This window comes from Tinamus guttatus, unplaced genomic scaffold (assembly GCF_059628265.1).
Source record: "Tinamus guttatus ecotype Peru unplaced genomic scaffold, ASM5962826v1 Tinamus_guttatus_pri_ptg000300l, whole genome shotgun sequence".
Taxonomy (NCBI): Eukaryota; Metazoa; Chordata; class Aves; order Tinamiformes; family Tinamidae; genus Tinamus; species Tinamus guttatus.
The window spans coordinates 294,356-321,011 of record NW_028288834.1 but is presented as its reverse complement, the minus strand read 5'-3'; the positions used below and the strand labels follow the sequence as shown (position 1 = coordinate 321,011).

The 26,656-nt window shown below is 42.9% G+C and overlaps 2 protein-coding genes across 2 annotated transcripts; one reads left to right on the top strand and one right to left on the bottom strand.

The window, feature by feature from the left end:
* The first annotated feature begins 8,975 nt into the window (after positions 1-8,975).
* LOC104579412 (olfactory receptor 6B1) lies at positions 8,976-18,015 on the top strand. Its single transcript, XM_088528058.1, has 2 exons — positions 8,976-9,926; positions 17,710-18,015. Exons 1-2 carry the CDS (start codon positions 8,991-8,993, stop codon positions 18,013-18,015), a joined length of 1,242 nt encoding a protein of 413 aa, XP_088384184.1. The 5' UTR covers positions 8,976-8,990.
* Positions 18,016-20,551: 2,536 nt separating this feature from the next.
* LOC104566788 (olfactory receptor 6B1) lies at positions 20,552-22,939 on the bottom strand. The gene is made up of 2 exons (XM_010213595.2): positions 21,992-22,939; positions 20,552-20,650 (listed from the first exon to the last, which is right to left on the bottom strand). The coding sequence occupies exons 1-2, from the start codon at positions 22,925-22,927 to the stop codon at positions 20,552-20,554; spliced, it is 1,035 nt and encodes a 344-aa protein (XP_010211897.2). The 5' UTR covers positions 22,928-22,939.
* Positions 22,940-26,656: the final 3,717 nt, after the last annotated feature.

Below are 26,656 nucleotides of genomic sequence, written 5' to 3'. Positions count from 1 at the left end.
CAATATCTGTTATTGGTGCTATATGGCCTGAAACAGCTTGGAAAGCTCAGATTTATTAAGAATTAAGTTTGTTATGAGTTACTATGCCTTTGGACATGCCCACTGAAATTGGAATACATCTTCTTAATGGAATCTGTTTGTGTAAATGTTTTAAGTGAGTGCAAGGCATGCACACAGTCAAGATGTGAGGGTAGCTGAGATTATAAAACCTGCTGGAATATTCTTGGAGGACTGAGTTGGGTAGAGGGAACCCGGCCTGATGAAATCTGATCAGATTAGTTCATCAGGTTCTGCAATGAATTAAGCTAACCACTGAACCACTTACAGAGAGACCTAATTGTCTCAGGTATGGTCAAGAATCCAAGCAATGCAGATGATTAGGGAAACTAGGTCCTGGGAAATAAATAAATAAACAGGACATATCTATATTATATGAATATTCCCTCCAGTATTCCAGGGACTGATTTCACATACAGCAAAACCCAGCAGGATTTAAAAAATTGTAAAGGTTTTAAGCATACATCAATAAGCTTGACTACATCCCTGTGCTGTATACTGAGAAGAGCACTGTACTGGGTAGTAATACTGTCTAATAAATCTTCTCCACTTTTATGCAGACTTCTTTCACTTTTAAGGAAAGCAAATCAGAAGGATTTCAAAGGATACAAGAAAAAAAGCAGTAATTAAGTCTGATGGTTAATGGGCAGAGGGGAACATATTATCAAGCGAAGGTGGGAAAAATAAAAACTTTTTCTAAGATGTGGTTGCCTTGGATTTCAAAATACTAAAATCCAGAAAAATACACACTTGCATCAGATAAAATGATTTTCTAATTTATATTGCAATGTTTACACATGATGAAAGAATGGAAATTTTGAGGAAGCATATGAATCTCTGGAGAAGAAATACTGACAGTCCCCTCAGCTTGCATTACCACTGCTCTGTCTGTTAGGCTGTGGATATCATCTCAATAATCTCGCACACATTCTCACTTGTCCTGAATAAACATAATTTTTAAGGTCCCCTGTGTATCAGACTGTCAGGGAAGGTGCACTTTCCACTGTTTTCAAGTCTACATTCCTCCACTGGCTCTTTATCCGTTCAGATACCTCTCAGCTCTCCGGTTGCTGTTTTGAGCACAAGAGTGTCAGTCAGGTGTCTAATTGTCTCTTTAGCCACCTCATTAGTGGTGTTTCCATACAGCCTATCTATCTGCTTAGAACAGGAACGTTATCCCTTGAAGAAACTGGACCTTACTGGAGACAGCTCAGACTTAACATGTAGTTGAGGAGTCCATTTTATTTGTCCATAGCCTATTTTATTTTTGTTTGCCTGCAGTTAAGAAAAATGCTCCTGTGTCCGCCATTAGTTCTCTAAGAAAAGAGGAAGGAAATGGTGCATACGAGCTACGGACTTCAGTGGAAAAAGGTTAGATTCTAACAAACACAAGTGTTGTTAAGTCCCCAGTGGCTAAAGAGGGAAATTGTAGGGTTGAGGAGCAGAGGAGGAAGGTTGTCCATACAGGTCTCCCATCAAAAATGCTGCTTTTCCTAGAAGTCTAGACCTCATTGATAGACACACTGCATCTGTATTAATTTGAGAATGTGGATATTACCTAATTTAAAACGCACAGCCTTATTCAACTCTGGAACCTAGTCACCTCATGTTCATCAACAATCAAGGATGAGGTCTGAAATTACTGAATGGGTTTTGCTCATTTGTTTGTTCTTTTCCCCAGAAGGGGAAGATTTCTGTTTCCTTACACCAAAGGAAGAGCTATGCATCTTTATTCTTGGAACATGCAGAGACTGTGTCTTTGTGGAACTGGATTTCTTTTAAGAGAAGGCATCTAGCGTGATGCAACTACAAGAGTTTTAACTTGTCTTCAGATATTATTCCAACAATCCAAGCAAGGGCTTTTTATTTCCAAGTCAGTGTATCATCCTCTACACTACTCTTTTCTCACATAGAAGTATACACGCATGTGTATACAGATTTCTATATAGGGATATATATGAAAGCTCCTTTGAATGTACTCTAGGTGTGTATTAAATCAGTCTTCCTATTGAGTGCTTTAGGACTAACAATTTTCCTTATGATGACAGATTTTATCTCCTATCACCTAACTAATACACATAATCCTAATGTGCATTAAAGGAACCAATTACATTAGTAGGAATGAACAGAAGATAGACCATCAATGAGTAGCAGTACTGGAGGTTTTCATTCTCCATGCCCCCTATAAAAAGTTACTTTGACAAATGAGAATTATGTGGTACTTGGATATATTCAGCTGTTCGCCTTTCTCAAAGATTCTGCATTTGTTATCAGAAGTGAAATTTCAGATCAGCATTCCAGTTACCAAGTGACACAAATATTATACAGTATATATATACTGGGTATGATGAGTGTTGTTTTCAGGAAAGACAATAAAGAATAAACACAATTGTTAAGGAATCTTCCTAATCTGTATTGTACCTGGAATTAATGCTTCCAGTACACATTTCTAGGAAGGGACTCCAAAAGAAAAGACATCCTTCCCCCCTGCCCACCCTCCCATCACCTGCAACTTTCTGAGTTAGGGGCATACCTCTCACTTCCACCTTCACATTTACCTTCCCCACCTGCACTGAAGGTAGCAACACTAAGTTCAAATGTGCTGGAGGGACACAATGTTTTGTGAGCACTCAAAGGGGAGAGATATGGCTAAAACACTATGGGAAAGGTTTTATGATATCATTCAATCTAGAAACATATTCACACACCAGTACAGGCTGGAGGTTGACCTTTTGGAGAGGAGCTCTATGAAGAAGGACCTGGGAGACCTGGTGGACTACATACTGACCATGAGTCAACAATGTGTTCTTGTGGCCAAGAGGCCAATGGTATCCTGGTGTGCATTAGGAGGAGAGAGTGGCTCCAAACATACCTATGTACCACCTCACCTTTCCACACATTCCTTTACCAAGCCCAAATGTCTGTGAGAGCTTTTTTTTTTTTCTCCCACCAAAGCTGTTTCTTGTCATATATATGCTGTCAATTTTGGATCAGGATCCTGCCCCCTGTGCCAGAAGTTATGAAGCTGTGAGTAGCTGCTGATACTGTTAGGCCTAGAGTGGTCATGAGCACAGGGATACCTGTCTGGGTGTTTCCCTGCTAGCCAGGAAAAGCCCCCCATTCTGCTTCCACCTCAGGCCTCCTGGATGTGGGAGCAGGCCCCACTGAGGGAACTAAGGATAGGATTGAGCAAAAATAACTTGAACAACTGTGATTTCATTCACTAATTTAAGCAGAATCTCAGCTAATTGCACCTCTGTTTTTAGGTAAAATGAATCCCATCATAGATGTCTGCAGTGTGGACATTTACATTCACTCTTAACACATTAAGCTGAAGTTATAGTCAGTTCAGGAACAGTATAGATTATAGATGGAAGGTAATTTGCTTGGTCTACCGTCGAGATCAAAACTGTAAACAAAGACTAAATAGTTTTGATTTTTTTTCCATACAGCTCAATTATTTCTTGACACTACTCAGATCAATTCAAATACGATTTATCTCTCCATTTCAGGGAATGATAATATGCTTACTTATGCCGATGCATGCCTACACTTAGTCATCTGGAGTGACTAAATGTTTTATGCTCCTAAAACAGTCAGCAAAAAAAATCACTTCAGGCAGGTACAGATCTGAAAATTGTCAGTGGGGTGTAAGGTGTAGATTGGTCTCTTCCAGATTTGTCCTTTACATTTGGGGAGATGACTAGCAGCTTAGCAATGCTTCTTTCTCTGTAGTGGCTACAAAAGGAATAAAGGTAAAAAACTCAGGTTACTTTCAATATATAGATGCCTAAATTCAGTACAAATGGATGTCTGCCATAGATTTGTTTTATTATCAGCGATAGGGAATCCATGTAGTTCATATTTTTCTCAGAATTTTAAAGAAATCAGATCCATCATGACAGAAGTGCTAGTTGTGTTTGACCACAGATTTACTATCTTCAGGAAAATGCTAGGCACTTCTGATTGAGTTACAGCTATTTGGACACCTTGTGATAAAATTACCTTTTCTCTGAATTGTTGGTGAAATTGCTGTCCACAGCTTGCAGCCCAGAACCAAAGTGATTATCATGTTAGTATCTTTTTTAAGGAAGAGACTGCTTTGCACTTCAGAAAGAGGGTTTTGGAACATCCCACCTACCTGCATAGATTTCTCTCTGTTGACACGGGAGGTAGGATCATAGACAAAGAACTAGAGGAGTTCGTCATCTGGAAAGCAAGTGGTAGCAGTGAACACCGAACTCAGTATTACTGGCTGCATCATAGAATCACTATGGTTGGAAAAGACCTTCAAGATCGAGTCCAACCGCAAACCCTTCAACACCATCCTGCTAAAGCATATCCCTAAGTGCCTCATCTACACGGTTCTTCAACACTGCTACAGACGGTGACTCCACCACGTCTCTGGGCAGCCTGTTCCGGTGTCTGACTACTCTTTCCATATCGAAATTCATCCTAATGTCCAACCTGAACTTCCTCTGGTGATGAACAAAATTTACTTTCCCCAATTTAAAGACTTGCTATGAGGATGTACCTTTTGCAGTTAGTTAATTTAATCAGCAGAGTGAAGAAACACTTAGCTAGATTCATCATGTTCAAAAGTAAATGGTGGAATTGTGCTATCAAATTGATCGATTCATTCACATTGATCAGGCTCCATCCCTTACTCTCTCCTGTCAGGCATTTATACACACTCATAGTATCTCCAGACCTTCTTGAGGCTGGACAGTTCTCTCAGCTTCTCCCCACTATGTCAGAAGCTCTAATCTTGCATTCATCTTCATGGCCCTTCACTGGATTTGCTCCAATATGTCTCTGTCTCTCTTGTACTGAGGAAGTCAGAGCTGGGTACGGTACTTGATACGTGATCTTAAGAAGGCTGCAGAGAGAGGAAGGAAGAGTGTTGCCTCCACCTGCTGGCAACACTCTTCCTAATGCAGCCAAAGATACTACTAGTTTTCTTCGCCACGAGGGGGCATTTGCTGGCCCGTGTTCCACTTGCTGTTCTCCAGGACTCCTATGTCCTTTTCTACAAAGCTGTTTTTGAGTTCATTGGTCCTGAACTGGTGCCTGGGGTTGTGCAGGACTTTGCAGTTCTCTTTCTTGAACTTCATAAGGTTGCTCTCTGCCTATGTGTCCACCCTGTCAGGATCTCTCTGCATGACAGCATAGCTGTCTAGTCAGTCGACCCTCCAGTTGCCTTCTTATCTTCTGTACATTTGCTGAGGGTGCACCCTGTCCCATCATCTAGGTCACTGATGAAGGTATTAAAAAGTACTGGCCCCGGTATGGACCCCAATGGTCATCACTGGTGACTTATGTTACCAATTGCAAACCTTTGATGTAGGCAGCTGAGCCAGTTTTTAGCACACCTTGTGGTTCACTTGACCAGTCTGCACTTCATCACTTTGTCCATGAAGATGTTGTAGGAGGCAGTGCCAAAAGCCTCTATGAAGTGATGGTAAACAACACCTCCTGTTCTCCATTTATGTACCTAGGCAGTTATTTGGCGGGCTCTCAGGTCACTTAAGCAGGATTGCCCCGCTGTGAACACACGCTGACTGCTCCTGCTCCCCTTCCTGTTCCGCATATGATTGAAAGGGGCAGCCAGAATGAGCTGCTCCATCACATTCCAGGGATCAAGGTGAGGATGCCTTGCAATGGCATTAGCCAGCTCCCTCAGCACTCATGGGTGCATGCCATCAGGGTCCAAAGACCTGTGCATGTCCATTTTTTTTACAATGTTGCCTTATATGAGTCTCTTCCATCAACAAAAAGATGGAGATGATGAGGGCAATCAGCACCTCTACATTTGCAGTGTCGCCAGGGCCACTGCCCCATGTCATACACCCACCTTTTTGCTGGCCTTTTATTTGCTGTTGATGTTTTCTTAGAAAGCTTGCTAAAGGTTTCATGTTCTTCACGTCCCTTGTCCTTCAAAGCAAGGTGCCCTTCTTCCTGTGCCTTCAAAGAGAGGTGGATTTTAGCTCTCCTAAGTTCATTTATCATGCTTGGATGGTGCCTCTCTACTCCTTCTGGGCCACATATTCCTGCTTTCCTTTCTTGCACACTTCCACTTTATGTTTTGTTCTTCCATGCAGGCATCCTGCAGTCCTTGCTAGGTTTCCCGCTTGTTGGGATGGGCCATTCTGGAGCCGGGGTTAAGTGATTCTTGTATATCAGCTAGCTCTCCCACACCCCTCTTCCCTCCCAGACCACATTCCACGCACTTCTTCCAAACAAGTGCCTGTGCAGGCTAACGTCTGCTTTCCTGATCCCCAGAGTCATGATCCTGCTTTTTGCTTTTCTCCCTCCTCATGGGAGCCTGAACTGCACCATCCCGTGGTCACTGCAGCCAGGGCTGCCCCTGACTTTTGGATGTCTTTCCAGTTTTCCCTCCCTGATAAGTAACAGGTTGTTTCCCTAGCCTGGGTATCCATTTCCTTGAGCACAGGAAACTACTTTAATGTTTGGGGCAAATGTTTGACTGTCTTTTGCCTACTTATGGTACAGTAAAAAGTCTAGGACATTGCAGGAGACAATGGACGCCTATATAGAAAAAGGAAGACAAAACCTCCCTTCCAAGCTCATGTGTCAAGCACATTTGAACAGCTGCCACTGTTTACACCCTAAACGGAGCTCCTGACAATTTGTTTGATGTGCAAACTGGAGGAGATATTATTAAAAATATATATGTTTTTCATAGTGTCCCTTCTTATTGAAGATTATATTCAATATCCTAAATATTTCAGTGCAATGCCTGCTCCTGCCTTCCTGATATAGGTTAGAGAAAGAACACTCGGTGTGTTGTAGAAAGCCCAACTTGTTTGGTTTCTCTTATTATCTTTATTTCCCTGACATGGCAATGCTGTCTCTTTTCAGAAACTCCTTCTGTTATGGGCAATTATAAATATAAGCCATCCTCTGGAGATAATGAGCATCATAAGCTTTTTCCCTACAATGTTTGTCTAATTGGTAGATCACTTATTTTTAACTCAAGCTCCTGTGTGTAAGCAAAACTTTCCCAGGGAAAAAATTCACAAGCAAGTAAAAAATGAAAACAAAACAAACAAACAGAAAAAAACCCTATGCCTTTAAAAGACAACTGGCAGATAGCTGAGAAACTTATGTCTGATCTGATCTACTGCTTATTGCATGAGTTTAAAGACCAAATGCATAACTGAAAGTCCTGATTTGGTAAGTAAATATTATTGCTTTCCTACAGCGACAGATGATAGATCTAGAAATCATCAAACCATTGTAAAAAACATTGGGTGAAATGCTAGAAAAAAAAATATTCTTTATTATCCCATGCACATTCATCAAATAAATGCCAGCTGCATGATGAGGGAATATTACTAGATGTGAAAAGCTCATCTAGTAAAATAGTAAGAATAGATAAATGCCTGTTCATCAAGGTTTCCCTCAAAGTGAATGCCTAAGTTTGTGTCTGCCTTGTCGTGCCTTGCCGTACTTTTCATAATCTGTAGAAACATTGTCAGCCTACAATGATCCTTCTAATTGGTCTTTCTTAGAAGCTTATTAGGGAGAGATGAATAAAAAGGCTGGGGTAGAAATTGCATCATAGGGGCCAAATGTGAGGCCAGGGTGTTGTGCAATTTTTCACTCTTCTCTAAATTTATACGGTTGTTCCTGTTCCCTCTGGGGAGAGTCTCTTTGTACAGGACAGCGGTTGCATCACAGAACTTGTCCAGGGCATCTTCTGTGGAAAGGTGAGGGATTAAAAACATGTATCCCAATGGCCATGTCCTGAAAGCTTTTGTACAACCCTTTTTCTCCCTCATGCATCCACAAGTCTGCAAATATTAACAAGCTGTAAAATAGGAAGCCAAGTAGACTGGGATGAGATGCATCTTTGATTTCATTATATGCCCTCCTTTCACCTGAAAGCAATAAGAATCAACCTTATCTTATCCTTTTCAAATCCCCTACAGTACAGTCATCTACTTCACAGCCAATGCTCACTAAAATGTCTGTGTAAAGAAAAAGGCATTTCTGCCATGCAAATTTCTGGTGTATTTTAGGATGAGATATACCCTATGACTAGATTGTATTCCAGCCTACCAATACTCAATTATTGCCTTAAGTGTATTTACTTCCATTATATAAGGAATCCAGGGGAAAAAAATGAAAAAACCAAAAGAGCTAATAAAAAAAGACTATATCTAATTTATAAATATTTGCTGTACAAATATGTGCTGGTAACATATGCTTTATGTCATTGAGCTTAAAGCCTGTAGTAGATACATCTCTAAATTAGAGCTAACTGTGAATGGAAAGGAACAATTTTTTTTTCTCCTAAGACGGCTGTCTAAGGCAGGGAAGATGCATAACCCCCTGGAGGAGCCATTCCCTTTCTGTTCACTAAGCGCCTCATTTGTCTTGCTCAAAAATGAGCAATGAATGCCTAAATACATGAACTGAACCTAAGAGAAACAAATCTCTATATCTGTCTGTATCTATAGGTTTCCCTTCTGGCACTGAAGAATACAGAGATGGATAATGTCTTAGTAGGAAACTAAGTCTAATTTTCGAAACATATCTATTCCATTTGAAATTCCTCTCTGTTTTTAGAACTCATTTATCTATGCACTACCTGAACTTTTGGTGCTGGTATTTTCAGCAACGTAAATGTTAGCTGTATCCTATGAGATAATAAAAGCGAAGGTGTCACAACATATTGTTTCTTTCCATTGTTCTTATCCACAGCATCCTGACACAGTCAGAGAGGGGAAAAAAAAAAAAAGTGTCTTTCTAGTATCTTTTTTTTTTATAAGAAATACTGGTTCTATGTTATAAAAAGTTTCTATGGGAAACAGCTTACTAAGCTCTTCATACAAACTTGTTTTATGGAGTTCTTTTTTCCTTCTGCTTTGACATCTTCAAGGAAAGCAGTGGGCACCTAGTATCGTATGAAGAACCAAACAACTGTCAATGTGTTTATTCTTCTGGGATTTTCCTATGGGCTGCAGGGGCAGACCGTACTTTTCCTGGTCTTTCTGGTCACTTACATGGTGACAATCACTGAAAATGCAATCATCATCTTTGTTGTGAAGAGCAACCATCACTTGCATAAGCCAATGTATTATTTCTTGGGGAATTTGTCCTTCCTGGAGATGTGGTACATCTCAATAACACTGCCCAGGTTTTTGTTTGGATTCTGGTCACAGAGCAAGAGCATCTCCTTCTCCAGCTGCATGACCCAGCTATACTTCTTCATTTCCCTCATGTGCACAGAATGTGTCCTCTTGGCTGTGATGGCCTATGACCGCTTCTTGGCTGTCTGTCATCCTCTACGCTATGCAGCCATCATGACCCACAAGCTGTGCTTTCAGCTGTCCTTTCTGTCATGGGCAGGAGGCTTCTCTATTTCCTTGGTCAAGGTGTCTTTCATTTCACGCCTCACGTTCTGTGGTCCACAAGTCATAAACCACTTCTTCTGTGACATATCTCCAGTCCTCAACCTATCCTGCACTGACATATCCCTTGCTGAAACAGTGGACTTTGCGTTGGCCCTTGTAATTCTGCTGGTACCTTTGCTGATCATAGTTTTCTCCTACGGCTGCATCGTGTCCACAGTCTTGTGCATGCCTTCAGCCCAAGGAAGGAGGAAAGCCATCTCCACTTGTACCTCACATTTCAGTGTGGTGATCATATTTTTCTCAGCCACTCTCTTTATGTATGCCAGGCCCAGGAGGATCCATCCTTTCAACCTCAACAAAATAGTATCCATCTTTTATGCTGTTTTCACTCCAGCACTGAACCCCCTGATTTATTGTCTAAGGAACAAAGAGGTAAAACAGGTGCTGCGAAAGACAATAAGCGCAAGCTGCTCTGCGCATCATCAGGTAACTTCTTTGCCTAAGGACAGAGCAGTAGAAGGACAGCAGTGGCGGGGAAAACACCATTCTTCAAATAGAATTAAATAGGACCACTGTGACTTTTGTTCATTCGCTGGCTAAGTCATCAGCTTTCTTCAGCCTTGCAGTCTGTCAAGGAAGAATTTGTATCTCATTACTTCTGTGTGGAAATATCTATTTCTTTCACATTGGGATGCTTTGAAGGCTAGACTATACCTTGCTGTAAATTATTTTGCTACTGTAGCAATTTAAGAAGTCACATCACAACCTTGGCTGATGGACAATTTTTGTATGACAACCCTAAAAATGAATTTTTTTTCTTCCTAAACCATGCAGGAACTTTGCTATCATCCAGATCACTACAGAAGTGGTTGGTGAAACCTGAGCTAAGTCACATGTAAAGAACTGCGTTGACTTCTTTATCGTCACAGTCTTTGCTGTACAAACAGAGAAGCATCACTCTTGCTGTATCTATACTGTTTGTGTTAGGTACACCTTCATATGACCTCTAATACAATCATTGAACTAGGACTTAAGAGTGTGTATGAGCTGATGTTTCTATTCAGTGAATCATAGAATCATAGAATGCTTAAGGTTGGAAGGGACCTCTAGAGGTCATCTAGTCCAAATCCCCTGAAGATGTGGTTGATTTTTCTGTTGATGGCCAAGGCTGCCCGAGGGCCTAAGACATGTTGCTGAAGAGATCTCCATTGTGTATTTCCCAATAACCTTCATCCTGATCAGTCAAACAGGGAAACAAGATGAGACTATTGTTGTGATGTATGTTTGCATGAGTGCTGAGTGTTTCTGTTGATCTATAGGTCCAGCAGTATTCATTTATTTTTGTGTATTTCATATGTGTGTTTCTGTGTGTGTCTCTATTGTGACTACCTACTCAGGTTCCATATGGATTGGATCTGGAGTTACAGAGCTGCAGCAGCCACACCTCTTTTGAGCTACTAGATTTTGCAATCCTACAAAGTACATAAAATTAAATCCTAGCCCAGGGAAAACGGTAATATTTCATTTTTTACAACATTGAGGCATCACAAAACACTGAAATATTCCAAGCTGTCCTGTGAAATCTGACAAAGAAAAATAAAAGATGGTTGTCAAAATATCATGTTTCCTGTTCATTTGCTTGTGGACAATGGAGAAATTCTGCAGGGAAATTCTTGCATTCTTCCCTCAGTCATAGCCATGCCCATTCTCTATAAACTTACCCCCACAGCATATATAGTCTTGTGGAAGAGCTTTTTCACAGTCATGCAGGGGTCGAGTTGGAAAAAAACAAATCTCATCTAGAACTGAGTAGATTACAGACCCTGAAGTGTTAGTAGAAAGGGGGTTTGTAGACTTCAGCTTATTCAGGGAAACAGTATCTGGGACCTCATGGGGAAGAGGTGTTTAGGGCAGAGAAGCTCAAGACTTCAAAGAGGTTACAGAATCACCAAGTGATTGAGGTTGGAAGGAATCTATTACCTCACAGTCAGGAACTTTTTCCTCAATTTTGGCTGATCTTCCTGTATTTTAGTTTGTGACTGTTGCTTCTTCGGATAAGGTCTTTAGGGACATCATCATTCAAGCAGAAGAATAGTCCATCCTGAGTCCAAAACTCAGGAAACCAACAGATGTATGAGGAAACTAGTTTGGTGGGAAGAAAGCAACTAGTAACTGAGCTTCAGTGTAAGAAAGACAAAGACTGGAGGTAACAGTGGTACTAGATGCAAAGGAAGGAGATGTGTGGAAACATATCCTGGGCATGGAAGACTAGTAGTAAGATTTGATACAGGGAAGGGACATTGCAGGTAGCAACCTGATCTTCTACAGCTACTTTAACAATATAAAATAAGCAAGGAGAATATTCTGTGTTTGCTGCAGTTTCAGAAAACTCAACTCATGTAGCTATGTGTCGGGGTGTATTTGAGAGTGCAGAGAGAATTAGCTGACGTGATTGTGATGTCACTTTTTGAGTGGTCATGGAATAGAGAGGAAGCAGAAAGCCTGGAGCAAGGCAAATGTTGCATCATCTTCAAAACTAGATGAGACTGGTCAGCTTCCCTCCAATTTCTGGGATGAAATGACCAGCTCCATGGAAGAGGAAGAGCAGTGCATACCATCTACTTCAACTCTGGCAAGGCTTTCATCATTCTCTCCCACAATATCTTTGTGTCCATGTTAGAATTTTACAGTATTGGTGAGTGAACTGCTAGATGGTGAAAACCTAGTTAGCTCTTCATGCTCAAAGGGTAGCGGTTAATGGCACTCACTTTACTTGGTGGCCGTTTACATCCTGAATTCTGCAGGGGTCTCTCTCCTGGGACCATTCTAAGTCGGGATTTCTATTAGAGACCTGGAGAATGAAACAGTCAAGCAGTTTTTCTTCAAAATCAGGTGGAACCTCCTGTGTTTTTTTTGTGGCTGTTGCCTCTTCTCCTATTCCTGTCCACCACTGAAAAAACTCTGGCCTCATCCTCTTGACACCCTCCATTAAGTTATTTATATACACGGATAAGATCCCCTCTTAGTCTGCTTTAGGTTATAATAACCTATCTCTCTCCACCTCTCCTCATAGGAGAGATGCTCCTATCCCCTAATTTATAGCCCTATGTACACTGGACTCTTTCCAGTAGTTCCACGTCCCCCTTGTACTGGTGAACTCAGAATTGGACACAGTACTCCAGATGCAGTCTCATCAAGGTGTAAGTAGAGGCACAGGATCACCTCCCTCGACCTGCTGGCAGCGCTCCTGTTAATGCACACCAGGATACAATTGGCCTCCTTGGCCACAAGAACACTTTGGCTGGTCAATGAACACATTGAATGGTCAGTCTGTAGTCCACCAGGTCTCCCCGGTCCTTCTCCATAGAGCTGCTCTCCAACAGGTCAACCCCCAGCCTGTACTGGTGCATGAATATGTTTCTAGATTGAATGATATCATAAAACTTTTCCCAGATTTATGATCCCAAAGATCATAAATCTTCTTACCATGTTGCTCAACCAGATATTTGCAAATTGTTTTTTACCCAGTTCCCTAGCAATTGGTTGCCATCAGTCCATAGAGCCCAGGAGTCGCTATAGACACAAGTGGCTCCCGAGTTCTCTTCTCTCATGCTAGTCTGGACAATCTCAGGCAAGCACGTTCTGCGTGGTGCACAAAGTCAGCTTTACTGATTTCCTAATTAGTCATTCTCCTCACTGACGGCGTAGTCTTTCACAGCACCTCAACAAAAGGACATGGTTAAAGAACATCGTAACTCAGAAGTTATGAGAGAGGGAAAGTTTAGGCCAGGGTAGTAGCATAAACTATCTTCTTATGAGATGGTCAGTCTTCTTAAAAAACCCCAAATGCATACATAAACTATCCGCTAGACCACATGCATATGCCTCCATTACAGTAATATTTCATGCCAAAGGGATTCCTTCTGTGTGGAAACTGGAAAGAAAACCCGTCTTTTCTTTTCTCAGCAATTCCTGCTTGGTCACTACTATTTTTCTCCTCCATTCCTTCTTTCCCACTCATTTCCAGGGACCTTCTCCTTGCTTCCTCTCTGTCCATCTTCATTAGTTTCCTAAATATTCTCTCTCCTGCTTCTTCCACTACTTCACTTGACAGAGTAGTTCCTGTTTGATGCTAGTCAGTGCCATGAAGGGACGAAATGAAGTCACTCTACAGGGCACAAAAAAGGATGAAAAGTGAGATGCAAAAAAAAAATGTAGAGGATAATAACCTGATCCAGATCAGAATTGAACTTGACCAGGCTGTATCTCTCAGAATTGGGGTGATTTCCTCATATTCATAGAAATCTTTACAAATACACATATCATTCTAATTCAGTACAGCCCAGCTCAGGTACAAAAAACACTTCAGCATTGACAGCAAAATCTAAAGACTTTCCTCTAAACCCCCCTTCTCCCCTCTCCACAACAGCTTTGGGCAGCAAGAAATATGCCTTTGAGATGCCTACCTCAACCAGGTATCACACAAGGAATCCATGCTGATAGGATTTGCATTAATGTAAAACTTCTGCCTATTGTCTTATGTACATTCACCTAACATGCATTATTAAAGCAAGCTGCCAATTCAGGCATGGGAAGGATTTGGACAGCTATTTTTTTCACTGGGGAAACTCTGAATTCAACATTCCCATATTGGTCATTAAACGCGGACAGGCTGGAATCCAAATGTCTTCCAGCCATATAAAGGTTCTACCCTTCCTGGTTCACAGAATTAGTCAATGTTTGGAAAAAACCCACAAATATTAAAACAAGCTTAACCAAAATACTGGTTTGTTCAAAATGCTTAGAAATCATCAAACAAGCAAGTCAAAATCTTATTTTAAAAAACACTCTGATAATTTTTATGATTATAATCTAATATGGATTTGCAACATGTTTTTTTTTTATTAAAAGTCAAAATGGAAAAAAACATTTAGAAAACATTTATATGTATAACAAGCTATAGTAACTGCAGTTTCCTACAAAACATGAATCCACCTGTACCTAAGGCAGCACTGTCTCCTCTGAAAGGAGAATTCTGAAGCAATAAGACAGCAGCATTTCCAAGCATCCTGTCTGTGAAGTACTTTAGAGTCACCACCAAAGCAGCTGGGGCTGTGATGAGGAACAAGGCACCTCTGTAATGTGTACTTGGTGTGGCTGACGCAATTCATATGAAGGCAAACAGACAAATGTGCTGCCGAGCTGTCCTGGCACTGCCTTGCTTGCAACCAGGTGACTTGGAGACCGACCTGGGGCTTGGGGCCTGGATTTTGCACCAGCAGAGCTGGACGTGCAGAGAGGAGAGCATGTGCCGGAGTAGCACAGAGACCCTCGCTCAGTTTTAGGGTAAGATGGAGCAAAAGGGAGCCAGAGCAAACTGTCTGCAGTTCAGTGGGGCTTTGTCACCCCTGAGAGCCCTCACAGTCCCCCCAGCTGCATGTCCTGGACCTGACACACATCCCCAGGGTGCCTGTCCCCTTGCCCCTAATTAAAATATGGTTACATATTTCACGCCATGTCCTTTTCCCCCCAGCCTTGCAGTCAGGAGGACAAGGAGCACAAATGCACTAAGCAGGTTTACCTAGCACTTTGCTACATTGTCCTCTTTACGGGCAGATCTCACTGCCCAAATGAATGCCAGATGTTTCAAGACACTGCACAGCCACCTCCAGAAGGACTCCTCACCCCTCTGCTCTGCCTGGGTACTGAGGTATACGGAAACTGTCATTAGGAAAACCTCTTTGCTGAAATGGGATTGTTTATAATGGGATAAATATATGTTCTGTGTGTATATTATGTTTTTCTTCTGCAAATCAGTATTTCATAAAATAAGGACTAAAAACAAGCTGGAATCTCATGGGCTTTATACAAAAGCTCTTCCCAGGGCAAAGGCTGCAACAGCAATGAGAGCCAGGAAGCCACATTGCATTGGTGGAGCTGGGCTGTCCCATACACTTCTGATTTCTCTGGACATAGCACTTACCCTGCTGGCAAGTGCCTCTCAGCAGCCTCAAATAAGTGCTAAAAGTTTATCTGAAGCTGCAGGCTGTAAATCCAATTAGGAGTGGGTATGTACAGGGCCTTTGGGAGACAGGAGGACTTCATCCAGAGGATGAGCCACTCTGTGCTCTTGCAGATTGGTTTACCAGCAAAGTTTGCAGATGCTTCAAGCAGCAGTGAACAGCCTAGTCAAGGAGGCAGAGAAGAGATAAGTGGGAGAGGTTGGAGCAAGGACAGCTGCTGAATACGTAGAGTGCCTCAGGTGAATGTCTCCAAAAACAAGTGTTTCTTCCCGTTTGCAATGCCCTTCTTTCTCCACCCAGAAACACAGGGGAAAGGGTCTTTTTCAGAGAGCCGTCACAGGGCAACAAGCAACAGACTTGGATCAGGTAGCTGTCCCACCCAGCTGGCAGTTTTTGATCACTCAGAGGAGGATTTCCATGTGGAGCAGGAGTGATGGAGGAATGACAAGTCAAAGGGATGGAGCAGTGTCCATTGGTAGAGTTTCAGGTTTATGTTTTAGTCCCTTGACTGCTTTCTCTGTTCTTGAAACCTAGTCCCCAGTGAAAAAAAAAAATGTCCATCCCTAAAGACAGAGATTTGGGAGCACAGAACTGTGGTAATTGCAAATGCTGGGAAGGTGGATAGTGGTGTCTCTCCTTGCAGAATACCTGGCTCTTAGGTTTGCTGCCTCAGGAAAGAGTCTGGATTTGGGCATCTTGAGCTTTCTTCTAGGCATGTTTTGTAGCCTGGGTGTTTCATTTGGGGATGATTTCTCTCTCTGTGAAAGTAAACACATTTACTTGAACCCACATCCTTCGCTCAAATGCTCTGTGCTCACACCACCTCTCTGTGATGTGTGTTTTCAGTGTGCTCCCAACCATGTGACTTAAGCTCCTCAAGAAAGATGGAGAAAGGCAGGAGGAAGCAAAGGGCTGAAGCCAGACTGCCAGCTGTGAATAAATGCCAAGAGAGGGACACTGAGGTTCTTCTTGTGCAACAGGAGGTTTTGTAAAAACACAGGTCTATGGGCAATGGGTGTAAAAGCCTTATTACAGAGCGTTCCTAAGACCATGAACAGCCCTTCTCAGGACTTGCTTTGAAAGGTGTAGGCTGTGTTCTACTTTCTCTATCGGTCACGACTGCATTGTCAGGAATCAGATTAAAGCCCCTCCTGGTCCTATTTCTAGGTGAAATGTATTTGCTGGGCCTCTCAGGGAAGGAAAGTAGGCACCTTTTGATTTGCTGAGTGATCATTTGGCTCATTGGTGAGAAGAAAATAGACTGGTTTTAGCTTTAGAGCCCAAGAGTGCTGAAAGGAAGGCTCAAGACAAATGAGGGGCTGAAGAGAGGGTGCAAAATTGCCTTCTGGCATAGGAAAGGAACAGATGACAGTAATACCCTAGCTGTGTCTTATCTGTGGCCCTCCAGCCTATGGTCTTCATGTCTTGTTCTGCAGGGGCAAAGAGATCTTTGGGCCAAAGGAGAAGAGAGCAAAGGCAGTTCCAAAAGCCAAGGGAGAAATGGAAGAACCAGTGAGGACCCAGGTACAAGAAAACCTGTTAAAACATTCAGAGAGAAAAGGCCTTTTCTCTACTGTAGGGAAGCTGAGTCTTGAAGACTCCTCAGGGACAGAGGTTGGAGGTGCCTTGTCACCGCAGAAGAGCACAGCAGGCAAGTCCTATCTTGCATAAAATCTGACACCCCAGGAAGATTTTCCTTTCCTGTGGGTTTTACTGAGAAGACAAAATGTAATAGAAGAGAGAGGAAAATGTTTAAAGAATGTTTGAAGAAGACCAAAATATTTCCTCTGGAGTTCTTTTCTAGAAACATCCATGGCAAAGGACTATCAGAATTGGGGGCTGTGGTCCAAGAGAAGTGCCAATGTTATTGAAGTCCTGTTGCTGGTATGTTCAGTGTTGGATAAGCAGCAAGCAAGGCCATGAGCACTGATGGTGGCGGTAAATGAAGTCTCACCTTGGATATTTATAGAGTCCTTCTCATCAGATGTGTTGAATGCCACAGCAAGGCTGCCTTCATAGCTCTTGCTCTTGCTCAGGCAACAGCAGTTTCTTCCCCTTCCTTGCAATGCTGTGTGAGAGATGCGCAGCTGAAATGGAAAGTTTGGTCGGTAGCGCTGGTGAGCCTCGGTGAGCCTGGGACATGGCATGAGAGATATGTGGACATGTCTGTCCTGTTTCTGCAGCTCTGACTGCAGCATCCCCTGACTGGTGCTTTCTCCTCCCTTAGGGTGTCTGAGGCCCACCAGACTCGGGAGCTGGACACTCTAGCTCAGTATGTTCAGAGTGACCACATGAGGAGAGATCCAGTGTACAAACCCTCTTCTGATGCCAGTGCAGGTTTGCCAATGCAGATGCTGCAGAGACTGAAAAAACTGGGGCCTGACCTCAACATACCGATGACCAGCAAGGACAACAGGGCCAATGACTGTCCTTCAGAGACAAAGCCAAGCATTAAGGCTGTGTACATCTACCACTTGAAGCCTGAAGAGGAGATGATGGTGTTTGCTTACTTCCCCCACACGGACAAGGAGGAGAAGAGCATCAGTCTTTAGAAGAGCCAATAGACGGAGCTAGTGTGTTTGATTCTCAGGGTGAAACCTAAGCTCAGAAGGGCCTGTCCATCCAAGCAATGTGATTGTCTTGCCTTCTTTGAGAATGAGTTTGAAAATGCTTATCTACAAGGACAGTGATTGCAGGACTTCCACTGCACCAAAAAAAAAAAAAAAAATCCGTCTTGATTGATTTTGAGTTTTGAGCCAGGAACAGAATCATCTTTGCTGAGAATGGAGTTTGAGGCCATGCTCACAAAGCAGAAGAGAATAGCAGTCCCATTTCCTTTTTCCCTCTAGGTTTCCCAAGTGAGTTCCTGAGGGGAGGGAGAGTGGAAATAAGCATTCCTTATGAGGAGGGGAGTGGCATAGAGGTTCCCAGCACATCAAAGGGCTGGTGCATAGGGAAAGCTTTTGGGAATCACAATTTGTAAGTGTTTGTAGCTCAGTGGAATAGTACCTACATTGCATTCAGGAGGTCCCAGATCAATGCCCAGCATCTCCAGGGAGGTTCTTCCCTGAATCTCTCCCCTCTGCCCCATATGCCCGACAGGGTTGAGGGCTAAGAAGAGGGTGCATTGCTCTTCTCCAGAAAGTGTCACTTTGCCCTCTGACAGGGTGTCATATAGAAAGTGGAGGTCCCCATACAGGAAGACCCCAGCCAGATCATCAGAAAGCCTGCCAAAATGAAATGACATCATTATGTCACTACTGTTGCAACAATCTGATTGGTCAGCATCAAGTAAAGAGGCAGGAGTCGTGAGTCCATCAAGCACATAAGAGTGTCTCTCAGGAGAGTTCATAGCCCTACAAGATAAGATGTAGCATGCATAAAGGTGACAGGGCTGGATGCTGGCTGGGAGGTTATTTTAGCAGCAGCAGGACTGTCCTGGGCAGGTAGGCAAGCACTATGAGGGCACCAGGAACGGCAGATACATCCAACTATGGGAGGCGAGAGCTCAGAGGAAGGGAAAGGGGAGACTGGTGGTGGTAACTGGTGAATTGCTCCTGTCGCAGCAGTGCTGGGCAGCAGCTGGTGAGCAGGCACTGGAGTCACCATGAGGGGTGGTCAGCCACTGGGGAAGTGGGAGCTCAAGAGAGAAAGGCAGGCATAAGCACAGAGGATGTTGGCCATGAAGTTGCTTCCATCACACTTACAAGGTCATCAACGGCATCACAGAGGCTGCCCAGCAGCAAGGATTGCTTGGGAGAAAGTGAGAAGGAGAGGTGAAGGTAGCTCTGTCTGTGAGGTCGCTCACAGCAGCTCATGGGCCAGCAGCAGGTGGGCAAGCATGTGAGGTCATCAAGGGCATTGCAAAGCCCATTAGGCGGAGGGAGCAACCTGGAGGGAGGAATGGGGGAGAGTCAGGTGACTGTGACATCACTGGCACAGTGATTGTGAGATCATCTTTGTGACTGCAGCCTGATTGGCCAGCAGCAGGCAGGTGTGCACTGTGAAGTCATCGAAGGCAGGAGGAAGCCTCAAGGTGAGAGGAGAGGTCCTGTGGAGGGGAGAGGCAGAGGCAGGTAAAGGTGGTGTGGTTGGGAGCTTGTTTGTGAGGATGTTCTCATGGATGACCATGGACCTTTTATCTGTGGGCCACTATCTCCAGGACACTTCATCCATATGGCCCTGTCCTCAGGACCCATCCCCTGTAGGCCCCCATGTCCAGCACCAGCCATGGGTCACCACCTCCAGAACACTTCATCCATAGGGCCCCATACCAAGCACCCCTTTATCCATGGGCCTCTACCACCAAGTCCCTTTGTCTGTCAACCATGACCTCCAGGACACTTCATCCATAGGCCCCTGTTCCCAGGACCCTTTATCTGTGGACCTCTACCTCCAGCCCACTTCATCTGTATGCCACTGTCCCCCGTGCCTTTATCCATGGACCACCACTACCAGGACACTTCACCTGGGGACCCCCTGCTTCCAGGACATTTCCAGGATCCATCCCCAAGTCCCTTTATCTGTGAGCCAACACCTCCAGGACTCATCACCCTTTGCTCTCCCTCATTCTATGCCCTCCCCCACCAGGACATTTCACCCGTGGACCCCCACCTCCAGGACACTTCATATGTGGGTTCTGGTCTGCAGGTCCCTTTATTGGTGGGCCATCTATTTTGAAGATGGATGCAACATTTGCCTTGCTCCAGGCTTTGTGCTTCCCCTCATTTCCATGACTGCTCTAAAAGTGACATCACAATCACGTCAGCTAATTCTCTCTGCACTCTCAAATACACCACATTTGGACATATTGCTATATGAGTTGAGTTTTTTAAAAGTGTGGCAAACACAGAATATTCTCCTTGCTTATTTTATATTGTTAAAGTAGCTGTAGAAGATCAGGTTGCTACCTGCAGTGTCCCTTCCATGTATCAAATCAAGGTCAACTTTAGCTCTTTTACCACTAGTCTTCCATGCCCAGGATATGTTTCTACTTCCCTCCTTTGCATCTAGTACCACTGTCACCTCCAGTCTTTCTTACACTGAAGCTCAGTCACTAGTTGCTTTCTTCCCACCTAGCCAGTTTCCTCATACATCTGTTGGTTTCCTGAGTTTTGGAATGGACTGTTCTTGTACTTGAATGATGTTGTCCGTAGGAACCATGTCTGAAGAAGCAGCGGTCACAAACTAAAATACAGGATCAGCCTGACTTTGGGTGAAAATTTCCTGACTGTGCAGTAATAGAACCCTTCCAACCTCAATCACTTGGTGATTCTGTGACCTCTTTGAAGTCTTGAGCTCCTCTGCCGTACCTCTTCCCCATGGGGTCCCAGATACCGGTACCCTGAATAAGCTGAAGTCTACAAACCCTCTTTCTACTTACACTTCAGGGTCTGTAGTCTACTCAGTTCTAGATGAGATTTTTTTTTTCCAACTCGACCCCTGCATGACTGTGAAATAGCTCTTCCACAAGACTATATATGCTATGGGGATGAGTTTATACAGAATGGGTATGGCTATAAGTGAGGGAAGAGTGCAAGAATTTCCCTGCAGAATTTCTCCATTGTCCACAACCAAATGAACAAGAAACATGATATTTTGACAACCATCTTTTATTTTTCCTTGTCAGATTTCACAGGACAGCTTGGAATATTTCAGTGTTTTGTGATGCCTCAATGTTGTAAAAAATGAAATATTACCATTTTCCCTGTGCTAGGAGTTTAATTTTTGCATAAATCCATAACCCCAGATCCAAAACTTAAGAAGAGTAAATAGGTAGTCATAATAGATACACACACAAACACACATAGGAAATACATCAATACTGTTGGCTCTACAAATAACAGAAGCTCTGAGCACTCATGCAACAACAATCCACAGCAACAGCCTCATTCCGTTTCTCTCTCCAGCTGATCAGGATGAAGGTTATTGGGAAATACACAATGGGAATCTCTCCAGCACCAAGTTTTGGGCCCTCGGGCCATAGTCAAACAAATCAAACATGAAAAATAAAATGCCACCTCAGCTTCACTTACAAGAAATATCATCTCTTTCATACAGCTACCACATAGATATCATATAGAATTCTTTATCGTAAAGAAGTCACCCCAGTTCTTTACATGTGACTTAGTTCAGGTTTCATCAACCGCTTCTATAGTGATCTGGATGATAACAAATTTCCTGCATGGTTTAGAAAGAAGAAAATTTCAGTTTTAGGGTTGTCATACAAAAACTGTGGGTCAGCCAAGGTCACGGTGTGACTTCTTAAATTGCTACAGTAGCAAAATAATTTACAGCAAGGTATAGTCTAGCCTTCAAAGCACCCCAATGTGAAGGAAATAGATATTTCCACACAGAAGTAATGAGATACAAATTCTTCCTTGACAGACTGCAAGGCCGAAGAAAGCTGATGACTTAGCCAGCAAATGAACAACAGTCACAGTGGTCCTCTTTAATTCTATTTGAAGAATGGTGTATTTCCCACCACTGCTGTCCTTCTACTGCTCTATCCTTAGGCAAAGAAGTTACCTGATGATGCGCAGAACAGCTTGCGCTTATTGTCTTTCGCAGCACCTGTTTCACCTCTTTGTTCCTTAGACAATAAATCAGGGGGTTCAGTGCTGGAGTGAAAACTGCATAAAAGATGGATACTATTTTGTTGAGGTTGAAAGGATGGATCCTCCTAGGCCTGGCATATATGAAAAGAGTGGCTGAGAAAAATATGATCAGCACACTGAAATGTGAGGTACAAGTGGAGATGGCTTTCCTCCTTCCTTGGGCTGAAGGCATGCACAGGACTGTGGACATGATGCAGCCGTAGGAGAAAACTATGATCAGCAAAGGTACCAGCAGAATTACAAGGGCCAACGCAAAGTCCACTGTTTCAGCAAGGGATATGTCAGTGCAGGATAGGTTGAGGACTGGAGATATGTCACAGAAGAAGTGGTTTATGACTTGTGGACCACAGAACGTGAGGCGTGAAATGAAAGACACCTTGACCAAGGAAATAGAGAAGCCTCCTGCCCATGACAGAAAGGACAGCTGAAAGCACAGCTTGTGGGTCATGATGGCTGCATAGCGTAGAGGATGACAGACAGCCAAGAAGCGGTCATAGGCCATCACAGCCAAGAGGACACATTCTGTGCAGCAGAGAGAAATGAAGAAGTATATCTGAGTCATGCAGCTGGAGAAGGAGATGCTCTTGCTCTGTGACCAGAATCCAAACAAAAACCTGGGCAGTGTTACTGAGATGTACCACATCTCCAGGAAGGACAAGTTCCCCAAGAAATAATACATTGGCTTATGCAAGTGATGATTGCTCTTCACAACAAAGATGATGATTGCATTTTCAGTGATTGTCACCATGTAAGTGACCAGAAAGACCAGGAAAAGTACGGTCTGCCCCTGCAGCCCATAGGAAAATCCCAGAAGAATGAACTCATTGACAGTTGTTTGGTTCTTCATACGATACTGGGTGCCCACTGCTTTCCTTGAAGATGTCAAAGCAGAAGGAAAAAAGAGCTCCATAAAACAAGTTTGTATGAAGAGCTTAGTAAGCTGTTTCCCATAGAAACTTTTTATAACATAGAACCAGTATTTCTTACAAAAAAAAAAAAGATACTAGAAAGACACTTTTTTTTTTCTCCTCTCTGACTGTGTCAGGATGCCGTGGATAACAACACTGGAAAGAAACAATATGTTGTGACACCTTTGCTTTTATTATCTCATAGGATACAGCTAATATTTACGTTGCTGAAAATACCAGCACCAAAAGTTCAGGTAGTGCATAGATAAATGAGTTCTAAAAACAGAGAGGAATTTCAAATGGAATAGATGTTTCAAAAATTGGACTTCCTTAGTTTCCTACTAAGACATCATCCATCTCCGTATTTTTCAGCACCAGGAGGGAAACCCATAGGTGCAGACAGCGATAGCAATTTGTTTCTGTTAGGTTGATATGTTAATTCACTGTTCATGTTGGAGCAAGTCAAATGAGGTGCTTAGTGAACAGAAAGGGAATGGCTCCTCCAGGGGGTTATACATCTCCCCTGCCTTAGACAGTTTAGACAACATAAAGCCTATGTTACCACCACGTATTTGTATGGCAAGTATCTATAAAGTAGATATAGCCTGTTTTTAATAGCTGGGTTTTTTTTGGGGGGGGGGGCTTGTTTTGTTTTTGCCTTTTTTTCCCTAGATTCCTTATGTAATGGAAGTAAATACACTTAAGGCAATAATTGAGTATTGGTAGGCTGGAATACAATCTAGTCATAGGGTATATCTCATCCTAAAATACACCAGAAATTGGCATGGCAGAAATGCCTTTTTCTTTACACAGACATTTTAGTGAGCATTGGCTGTGAAGTAGATGACTGTACTGTAGGGGATTTGAAAAGGATAAGATAAGGTTGATTCTTATTGCTTTCAGGTGAAAGGAGGGCATATAATGAAATCAAAGATGCATCTCATCCCAGTCTACTTGGCTTCCTATTTTACAGCTTGTTAATATTTGCAGACTTGTGGATGCATGAGGGAGAAAAAGGGTTGTACAAAAGTTGCATTAGTGTATTTAGATCTCTAGCAATTTTATTTCATCACCTACCTGGAGAAGTAAGTGTTGTATTTCTATTCACTTTAACTTAATTATATTAACTAAGGGATGAAAAATGTGACTTGAGGAAAGGAACAGAGGAAACTGTTGGCAGTGTCTGTCTCCAGGCAGGAATATTGAATAAGAAACTGTTGCGCAGATGACATTTCAGGGATACATTTTTTTAATCCCTGACTTTTGGCCACCTTTCCACAAAAGATGCCCTGGACAAGTTCCGCGATGCAACCGCTGTCCTGTACAAAGAGACTCTCCCCAGAGAGAACAGGAACAACCGTATAAATTTAGAGAAGAGTGAAAAATTGCACAACACCCTGGCCTCACATTTGGCCCCTATGATGCAATTTCTACCCCAGCCTTTTTATTCATCTCTCCCTAATAAGCTTCTAAGAAAGACCAATTAGAAGGATCATTGTAGGCTGACAATGTTTCTACAGATTATGAAAAGTACGGCAAGGCACGACAAGGCAGACACAAACTTAGGTATTCACTTTGAGGGAAACCTTGATGAACAGGCATTTATCTATTCTTACTATTTTACTATGAGCTTTTCACATCTAGTAATATTCCCTCATCATGCAGCTGGCATTTATTTGATGAATGTGCATGGGATAATAAAGAATATTTTTTTTTCTAGCATTTCACCCAATGTTTTTTACAATGGTTTGATGATTTCTAGATCTATCATCTGTCGCTGTAGGAAAGCAATAATATTTACTTACCAAATCAGGACTTTCAGTTATGCATTTGGTCTTTAAACTCATGCAATAAGCAGTAGATCAGATCAGACATAAGTTTCTCAGCTATCTGCCAGTTGTCTTTTAAAGGCATAGGGTTTTTTTCTGTTTGTTTGTTTTATTTTTTACTTGCTTGTGATTTTTTTCCCTGGGAAAGTTTTGCTTACACACAGGAGCTTGAGTTAAAAATAAGTGATCTACCAATTAGACAAACATTGTAGGGAAAAAGCTTATGATGCTCATTATCTCCAGAGGATGGCTTATATTTATAATTGCCCATAACAGAAGGAGTTTCTGAAAAGAGACAGCATTGCCATGTCAGGGAAATAAAGATAATAAGAGAAACCAAACAAGTTGGGCTTTCTACAACACACCGAGTGTTCTTTCTCTAACCTATATCAGGAAGGCAGGAGCAGGCATTGCACTGAAATATTTAGGATATTGAATATAATCTTCAATAAGAAGGGACACTATGAAAAACATATATATTTTTAATAATATCTCCTCCAGTTTGCACATCAAACAAATTGTCAGGAGCTCCGTTTAGGGTGTAAACAGTGGCAGCTGTTCAAATGTGCTTGACACATGAGCTTGGAAGGGAGGTTTTGTCTTCCTTTTTCTATATAGGCGTCCATTGTCTCCTGCAATGTCCTAGACTTTTTACTGTACCATAAGTAGGCAAAAGACAGTCAAACATTTGCCCCAAACATTAAAGTAGTTTCCTGTGCTCAAGGAAATGGATACCCAGGCTAGGGAAACAACCTGTTACTTATCAGGGAGGGAAAACTGGAAAGACATCCAAAAGTCAGGGGCAGCCCTGGCTGCAGTGACCACGGGATGGTGCAGTTCAGGCTCCCATGAGGAGGGAGAAAAGCAAAAAGCAGGATCATGACTCTGGGGATCAGGAAAGCAGACGTTAGCCTGCACAGGCACTTGTTTGGAAGAAGTGCGTGGAATGTGGTCTGGGAGGGAAGAGGGGTGTGGGAGAGCTAGCTGATATACAAGAATCACTTAACCCCGGCTCCAGAATGGCCCATCCCAACAAGCGGGAAACCTAGCAAGGACTGCAGGATGCCTGCATGGAAGAACAAAACATAAAGTGGAAGTGTGCAAGAAAGGAAAGCAGGAATGTGTGGCCCAGAAGAAATAGAGAGGCACCATCCAAGCATGATAAATGAACTTAGGAGAGCTAAAATCCACCTCTCTGAAGGCACAGGAAGAAGGGCATCTTGCTTTGAAGGACAAGGGACATGAAGAACATGAAACCTTTAGCAAGCTTTCTAAGAAAACATCAACAGCAAATAAAAGGCCAGCAAAAAGGTGGGTGTATGACATGGGGCAGTGGCCCTGGCGACACTGCAAATGTAGAGGTGCTGATTGCCCTCATCATCTCCATCTTTTTGTTGATGGAAGAGACTCATATAAGGCAACATTGTAAAAAAAATGGACATGCACAGGTCTTTGGACCCTGATGGCATGCACCCATGAGTGCTGAGGGAGCTGGCTAATGCCATTGCAAGGCATCCTCACCTTGATCCCTGGAATGTGATGGAGCAGCTCATTCTGGCTGCCCCTTTCAATCATATGCGGAACAGGAAGGGGAGCAGGAGCAGTCAGCGTGTGTTCACAGCGGGGCAATCCTGCTTAAGTGACCTGAGAGCCCGCCAAATAACTGCCTAGGTACATAAATGGAGAACAGGAGGTGTTGTTTACCATCACTTCATAGAGGCTTTTGGCACTGCCTCCTACAACATCTTCATGGACAAAGTGATGAAGTGCAGACTGGTCAAGTGAACCACAAGGTGTGCTAAAAACTGGCTCAGCTGCCTACATCAAAGGTTTGCAATT

What these genes read in the sequence shown, in the direction of transcription:
- LOC104579412 (XM_088528058.1), top strand. Translation starts at nt 8,991, where the DNA reads ATGAAGAACCAAACAACTGTCAATGTGTTTATTCTTCTGGGATTTTCC. An exon ending in GCTGCTCTGCGCATCATCAG is followed by an intron (nt 9,927 to 17,709) that starts GTAACTTCTTTG and finishes GAGGCCCACCAG; the next exon opens with ACTCGGGAGCTGGACACTCT.
- LOC104566788 (XM_010213595.2), bottom strand. Translation starts at nt 22,927, where the DNA reads ATGAAGAACCAAACAACTGTCAATGAGTTCATTCTTCTGGGATTTTCC. An exon ending in GCTGTTCTGCGCATCATCAG is followed by an intron (nt 20,651 to 21,991) that starts GTAACTTCTTTG and finishes CCTGTATTTTAG; the next exon opens with TTTGTGACCGCTGCTTCTTC.